We start from the raw sequence: 22,754 nt of genomic DNA, 5'->3' as shown, positions 1-22,754 counted from the left end.
TAACCCTGACCCTATGAACACAGAAAATAGGTACATCACTAGATCTGTAGAATATTTTTTTTAATTAGAAGGGCTTTCTTTTTGATACATGTTGATATTGTGTATGTGGAAATACGAAGTTGAAGATACTCTAAAAACACTGTGTGAGTTGGGTTTTGAAGTTTTAAATTAGGGACACTCAAATGATAGAGTCTATGCAAGTATTCTAAAACTTGAAATACTCTGGTGGACCTGGAAAGATGCTGATGTAATCTGCAGCCCTTCTTGCATGTTCTGCTGTAGCTGGTTCTGCATGGTTATCTTCTTCTCCTTGGTGATGGAGGCAATGGGAAAGCTCCGCACAACAGTCTGTTCACCAACTGTAGGAAGATGGGACACAGACTCAGTAATAGCATTTTATAGCTAAGGTCTAAAGTCTCTTCTGAAGAGACAATGTCAGGGATGCAGTGAAAGAAAACACCAAGATTCTAGAATCTCAGTCAGTAGGTTTTTTTCCCTCTCCTTCCTTCCTTCCTTCCTTCCTTCCTTCCTTCCTTCCTTCCTTCCTTCCTTCCTTCCTTCCTTCCTTCCTTCCTTCCTTCTTTCCTTTCTTTCTTTCCAAGACAAGGTTTCTCATGCTGGGTGTGGTGGCATAAGCTTTTAATGGCAACACTCAGAAGGAAGAGGCAGGCAGATCTTTGAGTCTGGAGCCAGTATGATTTATAAGTGAGCTCCAGGACAGCCAGGGCTCTCAGAGAAATCCTATCTCAAACAACCAAACAAACAAACCAAAGAAACAGTCTGCCCTCCTCCACCCAAAAAAGAAAGGGGAAAAAAAGAACAAGGTCTCTGTGTAGTTCTGGCTATCCTGGAACTTATTATGTAGACCAGGCTGGCCTTTAACTCACAGAGATCTTCCTGCCTCTGCCTCCAAGCACAAGGATTAAATGTGTGCATCACCACACCCAAGTCCCTTACTAGTACTGCAATTCACTCCTAAGACATACCATTTTTTATAGAATATAGAATTGGAACATCTGCTAACCTTATCATTTCTATCTCTTTTACCTATTGTGTGCATATGAAACCCAGGCATGAGCTTTATACTGAAAGGAAAGCCAAGATAGTTAATGTAATGATAAAATAGAAGAGAACATATTTTTGTGGGGTGGGGTTCGGGGTCGGGAGAGAATGTTTGTTACTACAGGTTGGCCACAAACCGATGATCCTTTTGCATCACCCTCACAAGTGCTGGGATTACAGGTTTGAGCTATCATTCCTCAAAATTTGTTTCCTTATATAGTAAAAGCTATTTGTTAAGTTTCAAACCCAGGACAAATGGCTGAAGTGCCTATTTAACATATCTAAATAGGCTGCCTGGTTCTCCCAACACCCCTCAGTCCCTACCTATTACAGGGTCCTCCTGGCTTGCATACCCTGCCCCCTACCCTGAACTCTCTAGTCCAGGGGCCTGGGCTGCTCTTTCCTTGCCTCTGACTATGCGCTCCCATATAACTACAAATAAGCTTTCTCCCCTACCATAACTGGGAGCAGTCATGTCCTTTCCTTTCTATTTCTTTTTTTCATTCAGTATGGTTCAATATTTCTTCCAGAAAGCCTTTGGAAGATGAGACTAGATGTGTGTTCATGGGGTTTTAGGAATTTAAACATTTTATAAAACAAGAATGTGAAAATCCAAACTACCTGTGGGTATGAATATACATCTAGAAAAAGAAGTATCATGGCCTTCCTTGGACGGTTCCCAGGTCTTCACTGGGGCAATGTCACATGAACACTACTGTCACATGTGAGTTACAACTCCTCAGGATTTGAGGGCTTTAGGAAAGGAGATGGCCTCTATATGCTGGACTGATAGAGATGTGGGAGGGAGGGAAAACTCTGAAGAGGGAAGAGGGAAGGCATTTTAGGTCATGTGACCGATAACATGATGGAAACAGCAATGAAGATCTCTTAGCCAGTGAGCCAGAGCAGGTAAGACATGGACTAGGAATTATCAGATTTATGGGCTTATATATTTCTTCACTATCCTCAGAATTTCTCATTCTCTGGGTTTGTCAATCTTCATCCTGAAAAATCCTGACTATCTACTTATTAAATTCATATCCAGAGGCTAAGCAAATATGGGATATACATTTGGTTTAAGTTTTAATATGTATTAAACAACTATATAATGCTTGGAAACCCTCCAGGTGTCTATTTGTTAGTAAAGAGGAAATTTTAAGTTAGAAATTTAAAAAGAAAAAGTAAAACAAAAAAAAAAGGTTTTCTCTGACAAAACATTTTTCTAAAACCTACAATTAACATTAAAATTGCAAAGAAAAGAGAACAAAATGACATTTAACATTAAGCCTACCTTTTTTCTTTTCTATGTAAATCACTGTGCATGGAATGAATAAAATCTCAAGTGCCATACAGGGATCCCTGCTCTGATTGCATGTGCTGGGTCATACCTAGCTGGTCATGTGGTGTTCCTCTGAATAGAATTCTGTACGTGGTAAGGAACAAGGCCCCTTCTGCAGGCAGGAGTTGAGGACCTCCGAGGAGACCTCCAGTGGCTTCTTCTCGACCATCAGGATCCAGTAGAACTCGGAGACCTTCACATACAATTTCTTCTCCTGGCAGTAGAGCTGGTCGAAGAATCTTGGGCTAAGAATAGGTAACTGTTTAAAAGCAACTCTTGTGGGGTTTCCATCATTTAGTACCAGGTTACCTTCTTACATATAATCTGGAAGCCCTGAGCCAAACCCAAGCTTGATTGGGAGGAAGCAGAAATGCTATTTCTATATTCAAGTATAAAAAGGCAAAGGCAGCATTGCTTTTTAATAGCAAAAACACAGGGAAATAACTTGAAAGTTTGCATTGTCTACTCAAACAATCATTGTACAACCTTTCATAAACTAAAGTGTCAAAGAAAAAGCACTAACAATATGAATAACTTGCACATTTCTTTCACAGTTAAACTTTACATAAAATAATACTATATTGTAAACTGAAGAAACAAATAATTAAATGGATTTGTCTTTTGTTGATATAGTGTTTCTTTGTGAAACAGCCTTGGCTGTCCTAAAACTCACTCTAAAGATTAGGCTGGCCTCAAACTTACAGAGATTCACCTGCCTCTGCCTTTGCCTCCAAAAATGTTTTTTGGACATGGTTTCTCAAGAGATTAAAGGTATGCCCATCATAAGATTTTTTTAAAAATATAGAATATCATATACTTACTTCCCAAGTACTGAGGTTACAGTTGAGTGCCACCACTCCTGGATCCATAGTTAGCTTTCCTTGTTTGTCCTGGCTGGCTTGGCATTCACTATGTAGACTAGGCTGGTACTGAACTCATAAAGAGATCCACCTGCCCCTGTTTCCTTAGTGCTGGGACTAAAGTCATGAACCGCCATTGCTGGCCAAGGATTTTTTTTTTCTCTTTTAATGGATTGTAATTTTGGTCAAGTAATGAACTTTACACATGAGAAATTTAGCTTAGTGTCCAGTATTAAAGGAACATGATAAGATTCCCCTTGGGAGATGTGGGCAAGGAAAAAAAAATCATTCCCCTTGAACATCTGTGCTTTAATCATAAATAAAAACTACCTAAATAAGTAAGGCGTAGTGACCTTTAGTCCAAGCACTGCGGAGGTTGAGGCAGGTGGATCTTTGTGAGTTTGAGGCCAGCCTGGTCTACACAGTGAGCTCCAGGACAGTCTTAGAGCTACATAATGGGATCCTGTCTCAAAACAAAACAAACAAAACCAAACCACTGGGGAAAAAAAAAACCCTCTTTTTTCGGGCTCTAGGAATCTTAGAACTAATGCAGAAATGTACTGACTATTCTATCTTAAGCCTCAGGCATAATTGCTGCTCCTAGCTGGTGGCTTCTGATCACTGCTTTGGGCATAGTTTTAATAGTTCTGTCAGAGCTAAGGGCCCAAATTCTAGTCATCAATAGGCATGAGGCCAGTAGCAAAATAACTATCGGAGTGGCTTCTTCCAATATAGATTTCTAGATCCCAGGATTTTCTAATCCAGGATACCAGGGACTCCAAATTCTTAATCAATTTCCCTGATGTTTCTTCTGGAAAGCCAGATTCAAGAACCCAGTACTTATGGTAACTGTTTAAAATCTTTTCTTTTGCGGGGGTGGAAGTGTTATTTAAACCCTGGGCTTCGGCATTAGAATTACGTATAATTTATGACCTCCATATAAAAGTAGAGTTAACAGGTTATTATTGTTTTGTTGAATTACAAAAAGACAGCATTTGGATTTCAGCAGTTTACAAAATTCTGTATGGCATACTCCCCAGAACTTTTAATGCATCATAAACTGTCTGTAACAGCCAAGAAGGCATTGTCTAGAGCACAGAAGCCCATTGCTGCTGTATTTTGGAAGGGCTGTTGCACCTTGAAAGCACACAGTATGTAGTAATTACCTTCTGGATAGGTGGAAGTCTTCTACTCTCCCGATGTACTGCCTCTAGGGTCTCAATGTGCATAGCTACAATTCCTAGGACGAAAATAAACCAGGGAGAACAAAAGCAAATTCCAGATATTTTAGAATAAAAAACTAATTAAAGTTTGACAGTTCCTCCAAGTGTTAAAATAAATAACCATGTAATCCATAAAATTCTATTCCTAGGTATGTACCTCTAAAGAATTGAAAACAAGAACTCAAACAGATACTTGTATACAAATATTCATAGAATTATCATTCACAAATCTCCAAAAGTGGAAAAACCCATCTCCAACAAATAAGATATATCCATAGAATGGAATAGTATCCAACCATAAAAAATGAGTGAAGTAACACATGGATGAACCCTGTAAACATTATGCTAACTGAAAAAAGTTATACACAACTTTGAAACATTATATGATTCTATATATGTAAAATTGCTGAAACAGAAAAGTTCACAGAAACAGAAAGCAGGTTAGGCATTTCCAGACAGGGAGTGAAGAAACAAAATTTATTATCTAATATTAGTTATTGAATATCTGTTCTGAGTGATTGAAAAGTTTAGGAAATAGTGGTGATTTATAGAACACTGTGAATATAATTAATGCGATCTTTACTATGTATTTGCCATAGTGTAATAAAACTTTAGAACGCGTCATGTTGGCACACACCTATAATCCCAATGCTTGGGAAGCACAGGTTGGGGATCAGGAAATCAAGGCCAGACTCAAGGCCAGCCTATGAGGTTAGCCTGTGTTCCACAAGACCTTGCCTTAGAAAACAAAACACAGTAAGAGAAATAAAAAGCAAATCAGAGAAAAACAAGCAGCAGCACAGGCATTGTACTGAGGCTTAACTACCTGCTACACTGATTGATTACCTGGTATCATGCAGTGGAGACTCCTGATGTGGTCCTGAGTCACTCCACTCTCTGTACAAACCTTGTCAATAAATCGAGCAATGAACCTTACAACGGAGTTGGCCACATCATTATTTTCCGAATCTTCAAACCCACTCTCTGTATCATAGCTCTCAGCTACACTTCCTGCAATACTAAGAGAGCCAAGGAAAGAAATCACGGCCAGGTTTGAAATAAAAAATAAAGAAGACAACATCATAGTCCCTTTAGAGAGGAACTGAAGCTCAATGAAACAGGTATATGCTCAGTAGGAGGGACACGCTTAACTCTGTGGTTTCTTACTGTAAGTGGCAGGTGTGAAATGTTATTTCTATGTGCCTATGCTTAAACACTATTTATTGGACTAAGATCTATTTTTGTAAGCAATACCTGCTATTACTCTCCAAAAAAGGAACTTAAAAATCACAGCACATAAAGAAAAGGAATACTGTGTTATTTATTATCTGCTACCAGAACCTTAAAAACTTGTCCTTCCAAGTTAATCATTACAGAGGCAAGAGGAATGTGGCTGATGCTAGTGACTGTGGAACATGTACCTTGGTAGACAGAGTAAATGAATCCTTTTGAGAAACCTACATGTTCTTTCACATGGAAGAACGTGACTGTTATGACCCTTTCTCTTGCCAGAATTTCTCTTCCAGCTCCCCTGCACCTCCACCCCTGCATGTAAATCACAACACTTAGAGCCATTGGGAAGTCACATTCTGTAGGTGATAAGCTCATGCAAGACAAGGCAACACATTTGAAATGAAATGAAGCAGAGGACTGACAATAAAAAGAAAAAAAGGAGTGTGACTAAAGTTTATGGGAACTACAACTAGCAGGGTGTTGCAGCACCTATTACTAAAGAGCTAAAACTGCTGCTCAGTGGTGAGTTCATTTATTTATTCATTTACTCATCTGTTCAGTTAAATTTTATTACCTAGCACTGACTATCTGCAAGGATACAGAGAACTGAACAATGAACACAACAAAGAAAGGACACAGACAACATGAAAATGTGAAAATATGTCAGACTATGATGTGGTGGACTCCTGTGGGAGGGTAATAGGATTATTACAAGCTTGAGTCAGCCTAGTGAGATCTTGTGTCAAAAAACCCAAACTCAATACCACACCCCCATAAACCAGAAATAAAAATTAAAGTAAAAAGAAAAAGGGAAGAAATCAAGTTATGGAAAACACCATGAAAAAAATAAAACAACCAATCAGAGTAAAAAATAATCAGAGTAAATAAAAAAATCTACAGCAAGGGAGAGATCTAGGGGCTACTGTAGACAGGGTATTCTGGACTGAGGGAATATATTAAGCCGGCAGCACCATCCTTAGAGTGTCTGAAGATTAGTGTTAGTAGAAAGGCCAGGCTAGATGACAAAAAGAATGACAGAAAGTAAGATTAGAGTGATAGCCAGTGTACAGTTCCTATTAGACTTTGCAGGTCATAGCAAAGATTCTGGGCTTTCTTCTTGGGATATGGAAAGTCACTAGAGAATAGAGAGGAAGGCAAGGCTGAGGACATTATGTTATGGCTTGAATATGAAATGGACTCTACAGGCTCATGTATTGGGGGCTTGTTTGCCAGCTGGTGAGCTTTTGAGAAGTGATTAGATCTGAATGGCCCTGAACTATTTATAATATGATGGTTCTATTGGGAAGAGTAAGAGGTGGGGAGAAGTAAATCATTGGGAATGGGAATGTATCCTTGCGGCAGTTCTTGCTTTGGCCCCTTCCTGCAATTCCTTCTCTCTGCTTCTTGTATGAAATCAAGTGGAGAAGTTTATTTGCCATAAACTCTTGCTACCATGATGTCTGTCAGGCAATAATGGATTGAACTGTCCAAAAATCTCAAAAATAAGCACGTTTTCTCTCATTTCTCCCAGGTATTTTGGTCAGTGAAAAACAATTCATACACCATAATTAGACAAATTCTATAGATAAACTGAGAAACAAGAGGGCCAAGAAACAATCACTTCAACAAGAAGTTACTCATATGTCATTTTTCAGAGCACTATACTTGGCCAGATTAAACAGAAGTGTGTGTGAGGGAGGGAGGGAGGAAGAAATTAAGTTGAATGAAGGAAAGTTTTGTTTGTTTTTAACAGAAAGACTGAGCAAGCTACAGATGGGGAAAATGGTCAGTTCTGAAATATATACAGTAACACTTGCTGTTTCTGCTAAGAAGAGGAGCTATGGGCTCCACCTTATTACCTGTTTGTGACAATGCTGTTGCTCCCACTTTCCCAGTCTCCTGGGGCTGATGCTCGAAGGAGCTTGTTTTTACTTGTGTCTAGTGGAACTAGCAGGTTAACCATAAGGTTTGCAAAGTGAATGGCCTGACTGAAGACAGTGCTTTCCTCATGTTGAACCAGCTCCTGCTGAGTTGACTTGCTCAGAGTCGGCCAAAGGCGAAGCTGCTCAGCTGCCAAGTCCATTGCTGTCTTCTCTTGATATTGGCCATTGGGAAGCTTAACACAAAAGAAAAAGCAAAAGAAGCCAAGGGTGAGTATCTGTCACTGCACGTGTGCCCCCACAGACATGGAAGGCTCTGAAATCCATGTCTTAAATCTAGGTCTTCTCTTGGGATATTCTGTATCTTTTAGTATAATTTTAATCAGTATACATTATTTTTAAGGAAAATAACAAGAAAATATTTAAAGATCAGGAAAATGGATTTCCTTTTTAATTCTGAGAAAGGATCTCATCTTGAATTTGCTGTGTAGCTGAAATGACTGTGAACTCTTGATCCTCCTGCCCTCACCTCCCAAGTTCTGGGATTACTGGTATACGTCATCATGTTGGGAAGCATTTATTAAGCATGTGTTTCAGCAGAGTGAAACTCAGCGTAGCAATCAAAGTTCACTGCAGTCTTACCCCTGGCCTGCATGCCTTTGTTGGCACCACATGGCAAACGCAAAGAAGCAGCAGCAAAACACAGACACTTCACTCTGTGGCTTTACCTCTTTGAAGCTACTATTCACAAAAACTAACATAGATTTCCCATAAATACCCTTGTAGGAACACTTCAGTAGTATCTCCTAAAATTATTGTTATTTTCTCTTCTGCTCTTTCAGAGGAAATAGAATGACTAAGGTCACAAAAAGTGTAGCTAGATCTCCTTGTAATGTGATAGTGGGATTTTAATGATGGGTTTCCTACAAGGCTGAAGAGATAGTTGATAATAGGAATTCACATCTGCATATTATTTTATCTAACCATGGAGAGGTAAAACATGGATTGTATCTAATCTAGGGATCACAGACAGGACTCTTTTTCAGAAGGAAGGACACAGCACTGTGACAACTTGCTGTATGAATGCTTTCCATATATATCAATGTCAGCAAATCAGAGTTGCTTAAAAGTTAGCAAGGCATCCTAACAGTCTGATTATTCTTGGGTGTGGCCCAGGAAAACAGTCTCTACATCTGCTACAAGTTATACTTTAAATGGTGCATTTAGTGTTTCAATAACAACAACAATAAATTTGAAAATTAAATTAAGCAAACAATTCACATTTGAACAATAACAATCAGATACACGTCAATTTTTTTAAGTTAAAGTTTCTATTCTTCTACTTAATAATAAACCAATAATATGTTTAAGATGATGAAGCACACTCTCAGATGCTTAGGATAATTTGTCCTATCTAGAGATAAATTAAGTAGAAGATGATGGACAGAATCTGCAGTGATATATTCCCCCAAATCTGAAGTTTAAAACGGTTGATTTAAAATCACTCTAAAGTGAATTAACATTGAGTCTTTTAGGCTGCTTTAAGTTCAGTTCATGAGGATGATGATTTCTGATACTCATTACTTAGTGTGTGCCAACAACTCTTAATAAGCTTTATACATATCAGACACGAAAATCTCTTTTTTGTTTGTTGTTTGTTTTCAAGATAGGGTTTCTCTGTGTAGACCTGGCTTTCCTGAAACTTACTCTGTAGACCAGGCTGGAATTGAACTCACAGAAATCCACCTGCCTCTGCCTCCCTGAATGCTGGGATTAAAGGTGTGTGTCACCACCACCCAGCCAGACATGAAAATCTTACAGTAGTGACAGCTACACATTTTACCAACGAGGAAGTGTGGGATAATGTGATTAGTCAGTAAAAGAACAGAGAGCTAGTAAATGACCTTTAAAAATTGGAGTATACACATACATGCATACACACACAGGCAGAATAAAGACTTAGGTTACTGCTGACATATTTTTGAACAGGACTACAGAATTTTACATTTATCTTTATAATCAGTGAATTTCAGTTTTTTTCTTTCTTCTTCCAATGCCGGTACCTGAACTCAAGGCCTTGAGCATGCTAGGTAAAAACATTCTATCACTGAGCTAAACTTGGCATTTCTTCAAGGAAGTAAGCAGTTAAGAGATTTATACCTGGGCCCATTTTAGGTTTGTTCTTTCTATTCATTTTTCTTCAATTGTTTTCAGGGGATTCTCATCAAAACACAACAAAATTCTAGTGCTAAAGAACTATAGTATGAGACCATTACTGAAAAATACAATGCCAGAATCAAAGGAGGAAAGATGCTTACCACAGGACTCCCTAACACTCAGGAACCTTTGTCCTAGGAACATCTATGTATACCTGAGCATTTCTTAAAGTCAATCCCAACCACACACAAGTACCTTTCTTCTCTTACCTTCTGCTTCAGATGTGGGGCCTGATTGTCTTCCTTTGCTGAGAGATACAGGGAGCGAACCTGCTCCTGTACTGCATTGTAAAAAGTTGTCTCCCAAAACTGCTGATTTGTCCAAATGGGGTGGTCCTGTACACAGGTGTAGGCAAACTGGCTGACTCCAGGGGCAAGTTTCTGTGAGAACATGTGATACCTATCAGCACAGTGCAGGCAGATTATACAGTTCAGAAGGTCACAGGTGATACAGTTAATTGTAGAGGTGATAAAAAGATTTCTTTAAAGACCTGGTAATCAACACTGCACTCATGTTCAACTGACAACTGTAGGCTCTATGAAATCCTTTAAAGTCTTGGTTACTTTACCTACCCAAATGACAATTTTAACAGTAGCTATACTTTTAATTATAGAATTAATGTAATTCTTTGAATTATAGATTATACAAAAAGTAGCTACTACTCTGGTGTGTACAGGGTGGGTACTGTGCAGTTATTATAATTGGGATGTGTACTAAAACCCAACACAACTTATACATATAACTCTAGCAACCTAAAATTTCCTTTACTTTGATTTATGATTTCTTTACATTTATTTGGTGTGTGTGTGTGAATGTGTGTGTGTGTTTGTGTGTGTGTATGCTATGACCTGTGTTCAGAAAATGGAAGACAAGCTGTAGACTAGGTTCTCTCCTTCTACCATGTAGATTCTGAGGATCAAATTCAAGTTTAAAAGTTTGCTGGAGCCGGGCAGTGGTGGCGCACGCCTTTAATCCCAGCACTTGAGAGGCAGAGGCAGGCATATCTCTGTGAGTTTGAGGCGGGCTGGACCGATAGCCTCCAAAATAATACAGAGAAAGCCTGTATCGTAAAAATAAAAAAAAAGTTTGCTGGAAGACATCTTTATCTACTGATCCATCTCACTGGCCCACGAATTGTACCTAATTAATTTTTTTTGGACACAGAGTCTTATCTAGCCTAGGTTGTCTCAGAACTTCTTGCCTTAGCCTTATGAGTGCTGAGATTACAGAAGGGTATACCACTGTTTCTGGGTTCTGTGTTTTCTTTTTTTTGATTGTTTGTTTTTGTTTTTTTGTAATTAGAAGTACAGTTTCTGATAAATTTTCTTTTAAAGCAATTTAATAAGGTGAATTCTCTTCTGAAATGTTCAATACCAAAGATCATTACTGTTAAGGTTATAGACATAATTATGCAGCAAAAGTTTACTTTTAGGGCTGTGTAACATAACTAAGACACCAGTAGAATGCTATGTTTGATGTAAATTCCCTCTAGATCTAGGGCATACCAACCCTAAAGCTAGAGAGAAAGCATCAGGTATATCATGAAATTTAGTCTTACACATTTACAAACAGGGTGACTGTCGTTTTGCTTGCAAGAATCAATGTGTCATATATGATGTAAGTTCCTTTCAAGAGAGGGTTGTGTGCTGCTGTGGAAGTGATTAGCTCTAACTACAGTTCTTCCTATATGGTGGCTATAAATAGATGCCGACCATGATGCAGAAAGAGGGGAAAGCCATGTTTGGTTTTCATGATGTCTCATTTGTTCACTTCAGATACTTTCTTCCATGGGAAATCAAGGACAAAATGTGTGTGGTTCTGCTTGTGTTAGTAGAAACTCCACTGAACCATGTGTTCCTTCTAGACTCTGCAGAGACACCCAGTGAGTAGATTATACATTATCTCCTCCGCATTTTAGATCTTTACTTCAGCAACAGTGCAAAGGCATATTCTGAATGAGACTTTATTTTACTTTGACATTTTCATACCATTACAGTTTGCTCATACTTACCGGTTACTCCCCATTCTCTTTCTCCCCAAATAGTTCTCCTTCTGCTTTCATGTCGTGTGTGTGTGTGTGTGTGTGTGTGTGTGTAATACATATATATACACACACACACATATGTGAGTTTCTTAGACTTTGCACAATAGTAAACACGCCATATATGTCTCAAAGAGATTGTTGAAACATAAAATTCAAAAAGATAATTTTGAACCGGGTGTAATTGTGCATGCCTTTAATTCTAGCACTTGGGAGGCAAAGGTAGGTGGATTTCTGTGAGGTCAAAGCCAGCTTGGTCTACAGAGTGAACTCCAGGACAGTGATGACTATATACTATGTAGAGATACCCTGCCTCATACTCCCTTCCCCCAAACATAATTCTAAGTTGTCTTTCCCTTGAGTATACTTCAAGGTAGTACCATTTCTTACAAATGCAGCACACTGTAAACTATGGAAGCTCTAAATAGTCTCTGTAGTGTTGACACAATATGAATACAGATAACGTCAGAAAACTGAGCTGTCTGTATGGTCTCTCAGAGTAGGTTTAGGAGATTGACAGTTAATGAAGCCCTACCTTTCTTCTTAGCATTATTCTCAGCTCTGCTACATATTGCTTTTCCTGGCCACATATCCATTGAAATAACTTTCCTGTTTACACGTAAACTAGATAAATATGTAAAACCTTTTTTTTCTAATTTTTTCAACAAAATGAGACCATACATTCAAAGGCAGAAAAATGGTGTAAAACAGAAGTGATAGTGGCCCAAAGAGTCAGAGCCACAGCCTGTTTTCTAGTCGAGAATTACAACACAATAAAGGGATCATAAGGTAATTTTTGTGGTAGCAAGCTGGTCCACAAATAGCTATAGCATTTGCTTAAGCTATGTATACGAAATAATTAATTCCCAAGCACTTAAGACCAGGGAACCCACCTTCTTTTTTGGTGATTTCATGCTATGTTCAATTGTGAGGAAGGAACATGTGTCCTAGTTAGTATGGACACTGTACTGATGGACAAGTATGTTCTTAGGACCAGCAGAGGGCAGTGAAACCTTTTTTGCCTAGATATAATCATGGCTTTGGCCATTATAAAAGCAGAACTTTGTGGAAAGTAGGTAGAAGGAATACTTCATGTTTTCACTGCTCATCTGAGACTCTGTGACAACAGATTTGCCCAAGTCACACAGAAATGAGGTGGTGGTATGTATGTATGTATGTATGTATGTATGCATGCATGTAACAACAGGGTCTCAGCTATTCTAGAATTCACTAACCATTCCAGGCAGGCTTCAAACTCAAGAGTCTCCTGCTTCTAGTTAAGATAAGGTGCAATAGGATTAGAGGCCTTTTCTACCGCATCTCACTACACTGTCCTTAAGATACAAATATTACCATATTCTATAAAATGGAACTTTAATACAATTATGGGTAAAGAGATACAATGAGACTTTTTAGGGTTTCAGATTCAGGGGAACCAGTGGCAGTAGCACAGATTTAGTAAACTAAGAAAATAAGCAACTATGGACAAAACTGTCTCTTACTCTAGTTACTTCTTTGGTTTGAAGCAAACTTTTTCTGGGTAAGGTTTCCCAACCTGGACCATGTGCTTTCTTAGTGACTATCCTGAAGGTGGCAGGGTGGTAATAGGGAACACTTGTCAAATGACATCTCTTTTACTCTGACTCTGGCAGAAATATTTACTCTGCATTTCATAACACTTCTTATAATTATGTCCTAAAGAAACAAATGGTATTTTGTCATCCAATTTTGTAAGATTTTAAAAAATGTGTTGACTTCCTTCCTTATCTAGAAAAAACAGCCCTGAAGATACTAGATTAAGCAATGCCATTCATTTTCTACAAAGCTTTCAAATGAAACCTAGCACGAGACAGGATGTGGAGAACAGATTCATGGTGCTCACCAAACAGCAGGATCAATTGAAACACACACACACACACACACACACACACACACACACACACACACACACACACACACACACACACACACACTGATCTTTAAGAATAATCTAGGACTATCTAAGTTGATGAGGATTTCTTATTTTATTTATTAATTCAGTCCTCAAAGCAGTCTTATGACCCACTGACAGAGCTACAACTTCTCACTTCAGTACCATGAGAAAACAGGCATTGCCAGCAAGCGGCAGAGCTAGAGCTGAGAATTCTTACTGTGAGAGTATATAACATTGCTCTGTTCAGGTAAGGTTGTTTTCAACTCTCTGCTACAACAGAAAATGGGGACAAGCATCAAAATACAAGTCAACTGTTAATCTTGTGATAGTTTCAGTCACTTTTTAGACCAGGTTTCATATAGCCTTAGTTGACTTCAATCTTGCTATGTAGCCAAAGAGGATCTTGAACTCACAATAATCTTGCTTGCACCTAAATGTTGAGATCACAGGCTTGTGCCAACATATCTGCTTGAGTTTCAATATTGCTTAGTAGTACATGGCATACTTGAGAGAGGATTCAAGAAATATGATTCCTACTGTCATCTGTATCAATAAGCATGTGGGGTCTGTTGATCATTAGTTATCCCAATAACAAATTATTTATGCAGAGTTTTTGCAAATTCACTATTAAAAGTAGTTAACTAGAGTTGTTTAATATAAATTCTCCGTTTGGGGTTTGATTCTCCAATTGTCTTCTAAGTATAAGAAAATTCCCTTTCCCCCTTATCTTCAGTGATGCTTTTTTTATTTACAATTTTTTAACTTTTATTTTTTCCTTTCCTTTTTCCCCATTTTTTAAAATTTAACTTTTTACGCATGCCACTTTTAGTTCCCTCTCCCACTCCCAATCCTCCCAGCCCCTCATCCCCACTCAATCCCCCCTCACTCCCCGGGGAGGGCAAGGGCTTCCATGAGGGTTTTTTAGAGTCTGTCACATCATCCCAGGAAGGGCCTAAGTTCTTCCCCATGTATCCAGGCTGAGAGAGCGTCCCTCCACATGGTATGGGTTCCTAGGGTCCCTCTGTATGCCACTATACACTCTAAGGTCCCACAGATTGTCAAGGTTTTCTCTCTGTCACCCAGGTTAGGTGGGAGGGATGTCTGGATCAGTCCCATGCTGGCCCCTCAGTCTGGGGTCCATGTGTTCCGGCTTGTTTAGGTCAGCTGCCTCTGTGGGTTTTGCCAACCTGATCTTGAATCCTTTGGTCATCACTCCTCTTTGCAACTGGGTTCCAGATTTGTGAAGATCTCACTAGTGTTAGATCTCTCCTCCAACTTTTACTGGCTCCCTATTTTATGGTATCTCCCATCCTTTTCTCCTCTATTCTTACCCTGGTTCAATCTTCCTGCTCTCCCATGTCCTCCTCTGCCCTCCTCTTTTCTCCCTCTCTTTCTCCCATCTCCTTCTGCCCTCTCCTTTTCTCCCCCCAATCCAATTAGGAGATCGCATCCCCTAACCCTTCTCTGGGTTACCATGCATATCTTTCTTAGGATCCTCCCTGCACCGCAGACTTTCTTGTTGTGGGATTGTGGGCTGGCAATGCCCTGCTCCATGTCTAAAATCCATATATGAGTGAGTACATACCATGCTTGTCTTTTTGTGACTGGGTTACCTCACTCAGGAGGTTTTTTTCTAGTGCCATCCATTTGCCTGCAAATTTCAAGATTCCATTGTTTTTTTCTGCTGAATAGTACTCCATTGTGTAAATGTACCACATTTTCTCTATCCACTCTTCAGTTGAGGGGCGTCTGATTTCAGCCCTAAATTTCATTATTTCCTGGCATCTACTACTCCTGGGTGAATTTGCTTCTTTGTGTTCTAGAGCTTTCAGCTGTGCTGTTAGTTCTCTAGTGTAACTATTCTCCAGTTTCTTCATGTGGGCACTTAGTGTTATAAACTTCCCTCGTAGCACTGCTTTCGGTATGTTGTGTCCTCATTCTCATTGAATTCTAGGAACTCTTTAATATCTTTATTTCTTCATTGACCCAGGAATGGTGCAATTGTGCATTATTCAACTTCCATGATTTTGTAGGGTTTCTGCAATTTGTGTTGTTGTTGAATTCTAATTTTAATGCATGGTAGTCTGATAAGGTGCATGGAGTTATTCCAATTTTTTGTACCTGCTGAGATTTGATATGTTGCCAACTATGTTGTCGATTTTTGAGAAGGTTCCATGTGGTGCTGAGAAGAAGGTATATTCTTTTTTATTTGGGTGGAATGTTCTATGGATGCTTGTTAATCCCAATTGGGTCATAATTTCTATTAGTTACTTTGCTTCTTTGTTAAGTTTCTGGCTGGTAGTCCTGTCTAGAGGTGAGAGTGGGGTGTTGAAGTCTTCCACTATAAGTGTGTGGGGCTTTATATGTGATTTGAGTTTTAGTAATGTTTCTTTTATGAACATGGGTGCCTTTGTATTTGGGGCATAGATGTTCAAAATTGAAACTTCAGCTTGGTGGATTTCTCCTGTGATGAGTATGAAGTGCCCTCCTTCATCTCTTTTGATTGATTTTATTTTGAAATCTAATTTTTAGATATTAGAATTGCTACCCCTGCTTGTTTCTTGGGTCCATTTGATTGGAAAATCTTTTCCCAATTCTTAATTATGAGGTAATATCTGTCTTTGAGGCTGAGGTGTGTTTCTTGTATGCAGGAGAAGGATGGATTCTGTCTTTGTATCCATTCTGTTAGCCTTGTTATGGGCAAGTTAAGACCATTAATATTGAGGGATTATTAATGACCATTGATTGCTCATTCTTGTTTGTTTTGGAATAGTTGACAGTGGTGGAATTATATGTGGATTTCCACCTCTTTTCTTTTGGCTGTTGCTAAGATGGGGTTATCTATTGCCTATGTTTTTCTGGTTGTAGTTAACTCCCTTGGGTTGGGATTTTCCTTCCAGAACTTTCTGTAGGGCTGGGTTAGTGGATATGTATCATATAAATCTGGTTTTGTCATGGAATATCTTGTTTTCTCCATCTATAGTGATTGAAAGCTTTGCTGTGTTTTTTTTTATTGTCTCTATTTCAGCTTTGAACCCTTGTACTTTTTGAATTGTTTCTTGTAATTGTTGCTTTGTCTTTTCCTCTCTTTCTTGCATTTATTGAAGTTTTTGCTTTGTCTTTTCTTCCATTTCTTGTTTTTTTCTCCATTTCTTGCAATTCTTGCATTTTTTTGATTGTTTTTTTCCTCCATATCTTGTAGTTTTTGTTTTGTTTTTTTCCTTCCATGTCTTTAAGGGATTTCTCATATCTTCTTTGAGGGCCTCTATCATTTTCATGAAGTTGTTTTTAAGGTCTTTCTCATCTGCTTCTTCCACAATGGACTGTTCAGGTCTTGGGAGTGTAGATTCTTTAGTATCCGGCAGTGTCATGCCGGTTTTTCTGTTGGTGGGTGTATTTTTGTATTGTCTCCTTGCCATCATTTCTTCCTGTGGGTAAAGAAGGAGTCTCTTCCTTTCCTGGTGGGTATGTGACCACAGTTCCTTTCCAGTGGGTGGGAGTAGGTCCAATACCTTAGTGGCTTTCCTCTTGCGTGGATGGAGGTTGTCCTCGTATCAGGACGTTAGCAAACTCTGTGTAGGCTGCACCCTTGCCTCGCCTGTCCCATGGGTGGAGGCTGGGACTTGGAAGCTGGCAGTCTCTGGGCAGGCCGAATCCCGTCGGGCTGGGATTTGGATCTCCTGAGCGTAGTCCTCAGGTCTCCAGTGCTTCTGCTCAGGCCACCGGAAAGCAGGCTGGAGACAGACCCACACTTACCTCACCTGTCCTGTGGGTGTAGAACGGACTTGGAGGCTGGCAGTCTCTGAGCTGAATCCCGTCGGGCTGGGATCCGGGTCTCCTGTGTACAGTCCTCAGGTCTCTGGTGTTTCTACTCAGGCCACCAAAGTTAGGCTTGCCTCACCTCCCCTGTCCCGTGGGTGGAGACTGGAACTTGGAAGCTGGCAGTCTCTGGGCATACTGAATCCCGTCAGGCTGGGATCCGGATCTGCTCTGCGCAGTCCTCAGGTCTCCAGTGTTTCTGCCTCTCCTCTATTCTTCCCCGAGCTAAACCTTCCTTCCTTTCCCCTTCTCTTCTCCCCCTCACTTTTCCCCAGCTCCCTCTCCCCTCCCCCCATGCTCCTAGTCCACTCAGGAGATCCTGTCCCATCCCCCTTCTCTGGGGTACCATGCATATCTCTCTTATGATCCTCCCTGTTTCCCAGACTCTTTGTTGGTGGGACTGTAGGCTGGCATTCCCCTGCTTCATGCCTATAATCCATATATGAGTGATGGTTTCTTCGAGTGCCATCCATTTGCCTGAGAATTTTAAGATTCCACTGTTTTTCTTTTCCCCGCTGAATAGTACTTCATTGTGTAAATGTACCACATTTTCTCTATACAGTGTTCAGGTGAGGGGCATCTAGGTTGCTTCCAAGTTGTAGCTATTACAAATAATGCTGCTATGAACATAGTGGAACAGATGTCCTTGTATGAATGTGCATTTTTTTGTTGTTTTGTTTTTCGAGACAGGGTTTCTCTGTATTGCTTTGGAGCCTGTCCTGGAATTTGCTCTGTAGACCAGGCTGACTTCGAACTCACAGAGATCCACCTGCCTCTGCCTCCCGAATGCTGGGATTAAAGGTGTGAGCCACCAACACCAGGCTGTTGGGTATATGCCTAATAGTGGAATTGCTGGATCTTGTGGTAAACTGATTCCCAATTTACTGAGGAATCTCCATACTGATTTTCAAAGCAGCTGTACGAGTTGGCACTCCCACCACTAGTGGAGGAGTGTTCCCCTTTCTCTACATCCTCTTCAGCATGAGCTGTCATTGGTGTTTGTGATTTTAGCCATTCTGACAGGAGTGAGATAGTATCTCTGAGTTGCTTTGATTTGCATTTCCCTGATGGCTAAGGATGTTGGGCACTTTCTTAAGTGTCTCTCAGCGATTTTAGACTCTTCTATTGATAATTCTCTGTTTAGAACTCTGTTTGGTGTTTCGGTGACCTGAAGAGTCTCTGGATTTCCTCAGTGTCTGCTATTATGTCTCCCTTTTCATTCCTGATTTTGTTAATTTGCATGTTCTCTCTCTGCCTTTTGGTTAGTTTGGATAAAGGTTTGTCTATCTTGTTGATTTTCTCAAAGAATCAACTCTTTGCTACATTGGTTCTTTGTATTGTTTTGAATTTATTGATTTTAGCTCTTAATTTGATTATTTCCTGGCGTCTATTCCTCCTGGGTGAGTTTGCTTCTTTTTGTTCTAGAGCTTTCTGTTGTGCTGTTAATTCTCTAGTGTGACTATTCTCCAGTTTTTTCATGTGGGCACTTAGTGCTATGAACTTTCCTCTTAGTACTGCTTCCAAAGTGTTCAGTAAGTTTGGGTATGTTGTGTCTTCATTCTCATTGAATTCTAGGAGGTCTTTAATTTCTTTCTATTTCTTCCTTGACCCAGGAATGGTACAATTGCACGCTGTTCAATTTTCATGAGTTTGTAGGTTTCTGCAATTTGTGTTGTAATAAATTCTAACTTTAAAGCATGGTGGTCTGATAAGATACACAGGGTTATTCCAATTTTCTTGTACCTGTTGAGGTTTGCTATGTTGTCACACATGTAGTTGTTTTTAGAGAAGGACCCATGTGGCGCTGAGAAGAAGATATATTCTTTTTTATTTGGGTGTAATGTTCTATAGATGTCTGTTAACCCCAATTGGGTCATAACTTCTGTTAGTTCCTTTGTTTCTTTGTCAAGTTTCTGTCTAGTGGTAAGAGTGGGGTGTTGAAGTCTCCCACGATAACTGTATGAGGTCTTACATGTGATTTGAGCTTTAGTAATGTTTTTTGTGAATGTAGGAGCCTTTGTATTTGTGGCATAGATGTTCATAATTGAGACTTCTTCCTGATGGATTTTTTTCTGTCATGAATATGAAATGACATTCTTCATCTCTTTTGATTGATTTCGGTTTGATGTCTAATTTGTTCGATACTAGGATAGCTACACCAGCTTGTTTCTTGGGTCCATTTGATTGGAAAATCTTATCCCAATCCTTTACTCTGAGTTAATGTCTGTCTTTGAAGTTGAGGTATATTTATTGTATGTAACAGGATGGTTTCTGTCTTCCTACCCATTCTGTTAGCCTGTGTCTTTTTATAGGCAAATTAAAACCACTAATATTGAGGGAGATTAAGGATCATTGAGTGTTAATTCTTGTTTGTTTTTTATTTGTTGTTGTTGGTGTTATTGTTTGTGGATTTACCCCACTTTTTCTTTTGGCTTTTGGTAAAGTTGAATTATCTATTGCCTATGTTTTTGTGAGCATAGTTACCTTCCTTAGGTTGAAGTTTTCCTTCCAATAATTTCTGTAGGGCTGGATTAGTGGATATGTATTGTTTAAATCTGGTTTTGTCGTGGAATATCTTGTTTTCTCCATCTATAGTGATTGAAAGCTTTGCTGGGTATAGTAGTATGGCCTGGCATCTGTGGTCTCTTAGAGTTTGTAGATTATCTATCCAGGACCTTCTGCTTTCAGAGTTTCCATGTGTGATTGTGATAGGTTTGCCTTTATATGCTACTTGGTCTTTTTCCTTTGCTGCTCTTAATATTATTTCTGTATTCTGTATGTTTGGGGTTTTGATTATTATGTGGCGAGGGAACTTTTTTTTTTGTGGTCCACTCTATTTGGTGTTCTGTAGGCTTCTTGTACTTTCATTGGCATGTTTTTTCTTTAGTTTTCTTCTATGATTTTATTGAATGTGTTTTCTGAACCTTTGAGTTGGGTTTCTTTACCTTCTTCTATCCCTATTATTCTTAGATTTGTCCTTTTCATGGTGACTCATATTTCCTGGATATTTTGTGTTAGGGATTTGTTGGACTTAAGATTTTCTTTGGCCGATCACTCTTTATCTCCTAGTGAATCTTCAATGTCTGGGATTCTCTCTCCCAACTTTTGTATACTGTTGGTTATGCTTGCATCTGTAGTTCCTGATCGTTTACTCACATTTTCTAATCCCAGTATTCCTTCAGAATGTGATTTTTTAACTGTCTCTATTTCAGCTTTCAAACCTTGCAATTTTGAATTGTTCGAATTGTTTCTTGCAATATTTTGGTTTGTCTTTTCTCCCATTTCTTTAAAGGAATTTCTCATTTCCTCTTTTACGGTCTCTACCATCTTCGTGAAGTTGTTTTTAAGGTTGTTCTCTTCTGCTTCACCTGTGTTGGGATGTTCAGGTCTTGCTGGTGTAGAGTCCCTAGACTCTAGTGGCATTACACTGGCTTTACTGTTGTTGAATGTATTATTATATTGTCGTCTTTCAATCCCTTCTTTCAGTGGGTACAGGTGGGGTTTCTTCCTTTTCTGGTAGATATGGGTCCAAGGTACTCTTCCTGTGGGTACAGGCAGGTCTAATATTCTGATGGGTCTCCTGGTGGGTGCAGGCTGGTTTGAGGCACTCCCTCTCCCGGAGGGTGGGAGCTGGATTAACACAGTGCTATCACCAGACTAAAGGATGGTTGTCTGCAGTCCTCAAGCCCGGAGATCCCAGAGAGGGCAAGAGGAAGGAAGTCAGGACCAAGGGGGCCACAGCTCACCTCTACCCTGAGTAGGGTTGGGTGTAGACTGGCACTCTCAGCAAGCTCCTGGTTGCTTGGTCCTTGGGGTGGAGTAGGTCTGGCTGCAGTCCCCAGGCTAGGATATTCCCTAGTGTTTCAGTGTTATTTTTATAGTTTTGTTTAATTCAGGTAGGATCCAAAGAAGAATATATATTACCATTAATTTGACCATCACTCAGATCAGGTCTTCTCTAGGTTCTGTTCTAAGTTGGACTTTGTTGAAAAAACAAAGAAACAAACAACAGTTGCTGACTAGCTGACTACAGTGGAGTGTTATCATTTATTTTTCTCTTGGCCCCTGTGTTTCCTATGGATTGGCAATGTCTAATGGTCTGATTAGATTGGGGATTGTCTGGAAGAATACTTCACAGATGGTACCATCTCAGGGGGCACACCTGGTACTATCTCGTGATGTTAGAGCTGTTGATAGTAAATAGGAGAGATCATTATTAGTAGTAAGACATGATGTTCTTATTGAGCATTACTCCCTTATGTACTTACTACCTGAGACATTGCTAAAAAGAGAATCATGAAATCTTGAGTTCTACTGAAGAGCCCTAACAGTTGGAAAATTACTAGCTGTGCCCGAGGTGAGCAGCTGCACTTAAAGATAAACATCCTCCCCTGGTGGTCCTCAAGGTTCCCCTCAAGGACTTGGGAACATTCCCCAGACTTCAAGGTTCCAGGAAAAGGAACCTTGCCTAAGATAGATAACGAGTCAGCAGGCACAAGCATGTGTGTTTGTGTGAAGGTCTGGCACTGATCACCAAACTCCCCCTGTACCCCCACCACCCCGTTTGCGGTTTCAGGCTTTAAAAACCCGCTGTAATTTCTGCTCGGGGTTCACTCCTTCCCAAGGTTGCTGAAGCCCGGCACGGCAGCTTAATAAAAAATCCTCTTGCATTTTGCAATGAACTTCAGCTCCCTAGTGGTCTTTGGGGCGAGGGTCCTGAGAGGAAGACTGAAGGGTTTTTCATTTTGGGGGCTCTCCGGGATTTCCCTGCAACCCCAGACCCCGGGAGCCTCGAGTTCGGAGGAGCCTCTGCCAGCCCTCCACGCCTTCAATTCTCCTCTATGCATTTACTTTCGGTTCGGTGAGTTGTCGAGTAGCAATCGGGAAACAATTGTGCTTTCTGAATCTTTTAATTTCTCTCTCCAAATTCTGAAGTCAGTATCAGTATCCCCAAGTAGTGTGAGGAAATCAGTTTTCATCCCGGGGGACGCCCCAGTGAAGTTTTCGGAGGAGGCAGTTCTACTGCACCTCCAGTCAGTTTCTGTAGGTCAGCTCTCAGACTCTATCTTTGTTCTGCGATAGACTCGCTGAGGCCATTGTATTCTTGTCTGTTTTGTTCTTGTCTGTACGTTGTTTGTGAGTTTCTG

At 39.9% G+C, this 22,754-nt stretch overlaps 1 protein-coding gene across 4 annotated transcripts in view; it reads right to left on the bottom strand.

Annotated features, from left to right (window-relative positions):
• The window catches only part of Sbf2 (SET binding factor 2), a 360,275-nt gene that overhangs the window by 64,420 nt on the left and 273,101 nt on the right, over positions 1 to 22,754 (bottom strand). For all 4 annotated transcript variants that reach the window (XM_040756376.1, XM_040756381.1, XM_040756385.1 and 1 more), the window contains exons 18-23: positions 10,024 to 10,194; positions 7,577 to 7,833; positions 5,331 to 5,503; positions 4,428 to 4,501; positions 2,451 to 2,646; positions 232 to 359 (exon numbers count right to left, since the gene is read on the bottom strand). In XM_040756376.1, the coding sequence (XP_040612310.1) occupies positions 232 to 359; positions 2,451 to 2,646; positions 4,428 to 4,501; positions 5,331 to 5,503; positions 7,577 to 7,833; positions 10,024 to 10,194 (999 nt within the window). The remainder of the gene's footprint in view (positions 1 to 231; positions 360 to 2,450; positions 2,647 to 4,427; positions 4,502 to 5,330; positions 5,504 to 7,576; positions 7,834 to 10,023; positions 10,195 to 22,754) is intronic.

Source organism: Mesocricetus auratus, unplaced genomic scaffold (genome assembly GCF_017639785.1).
Source record: "Mesocricetus auratus isolate SY011 unplaced genomic scaffold, BCM_Maur_2.0 Super-Scaffold_4256, whole genome shotgun sequence".
Classification (NCBI taxonomy): Eukaryota; Metazoa; Chordata; class Mammalia; order Rodentia; family Cricetidae; genus Mesocricetus; species Mesocricetus auratus.
Note: the sequence above shows the minus strand (reverse complement) of the source record. Positions and strands in the feature narration are given on the sequence as shown.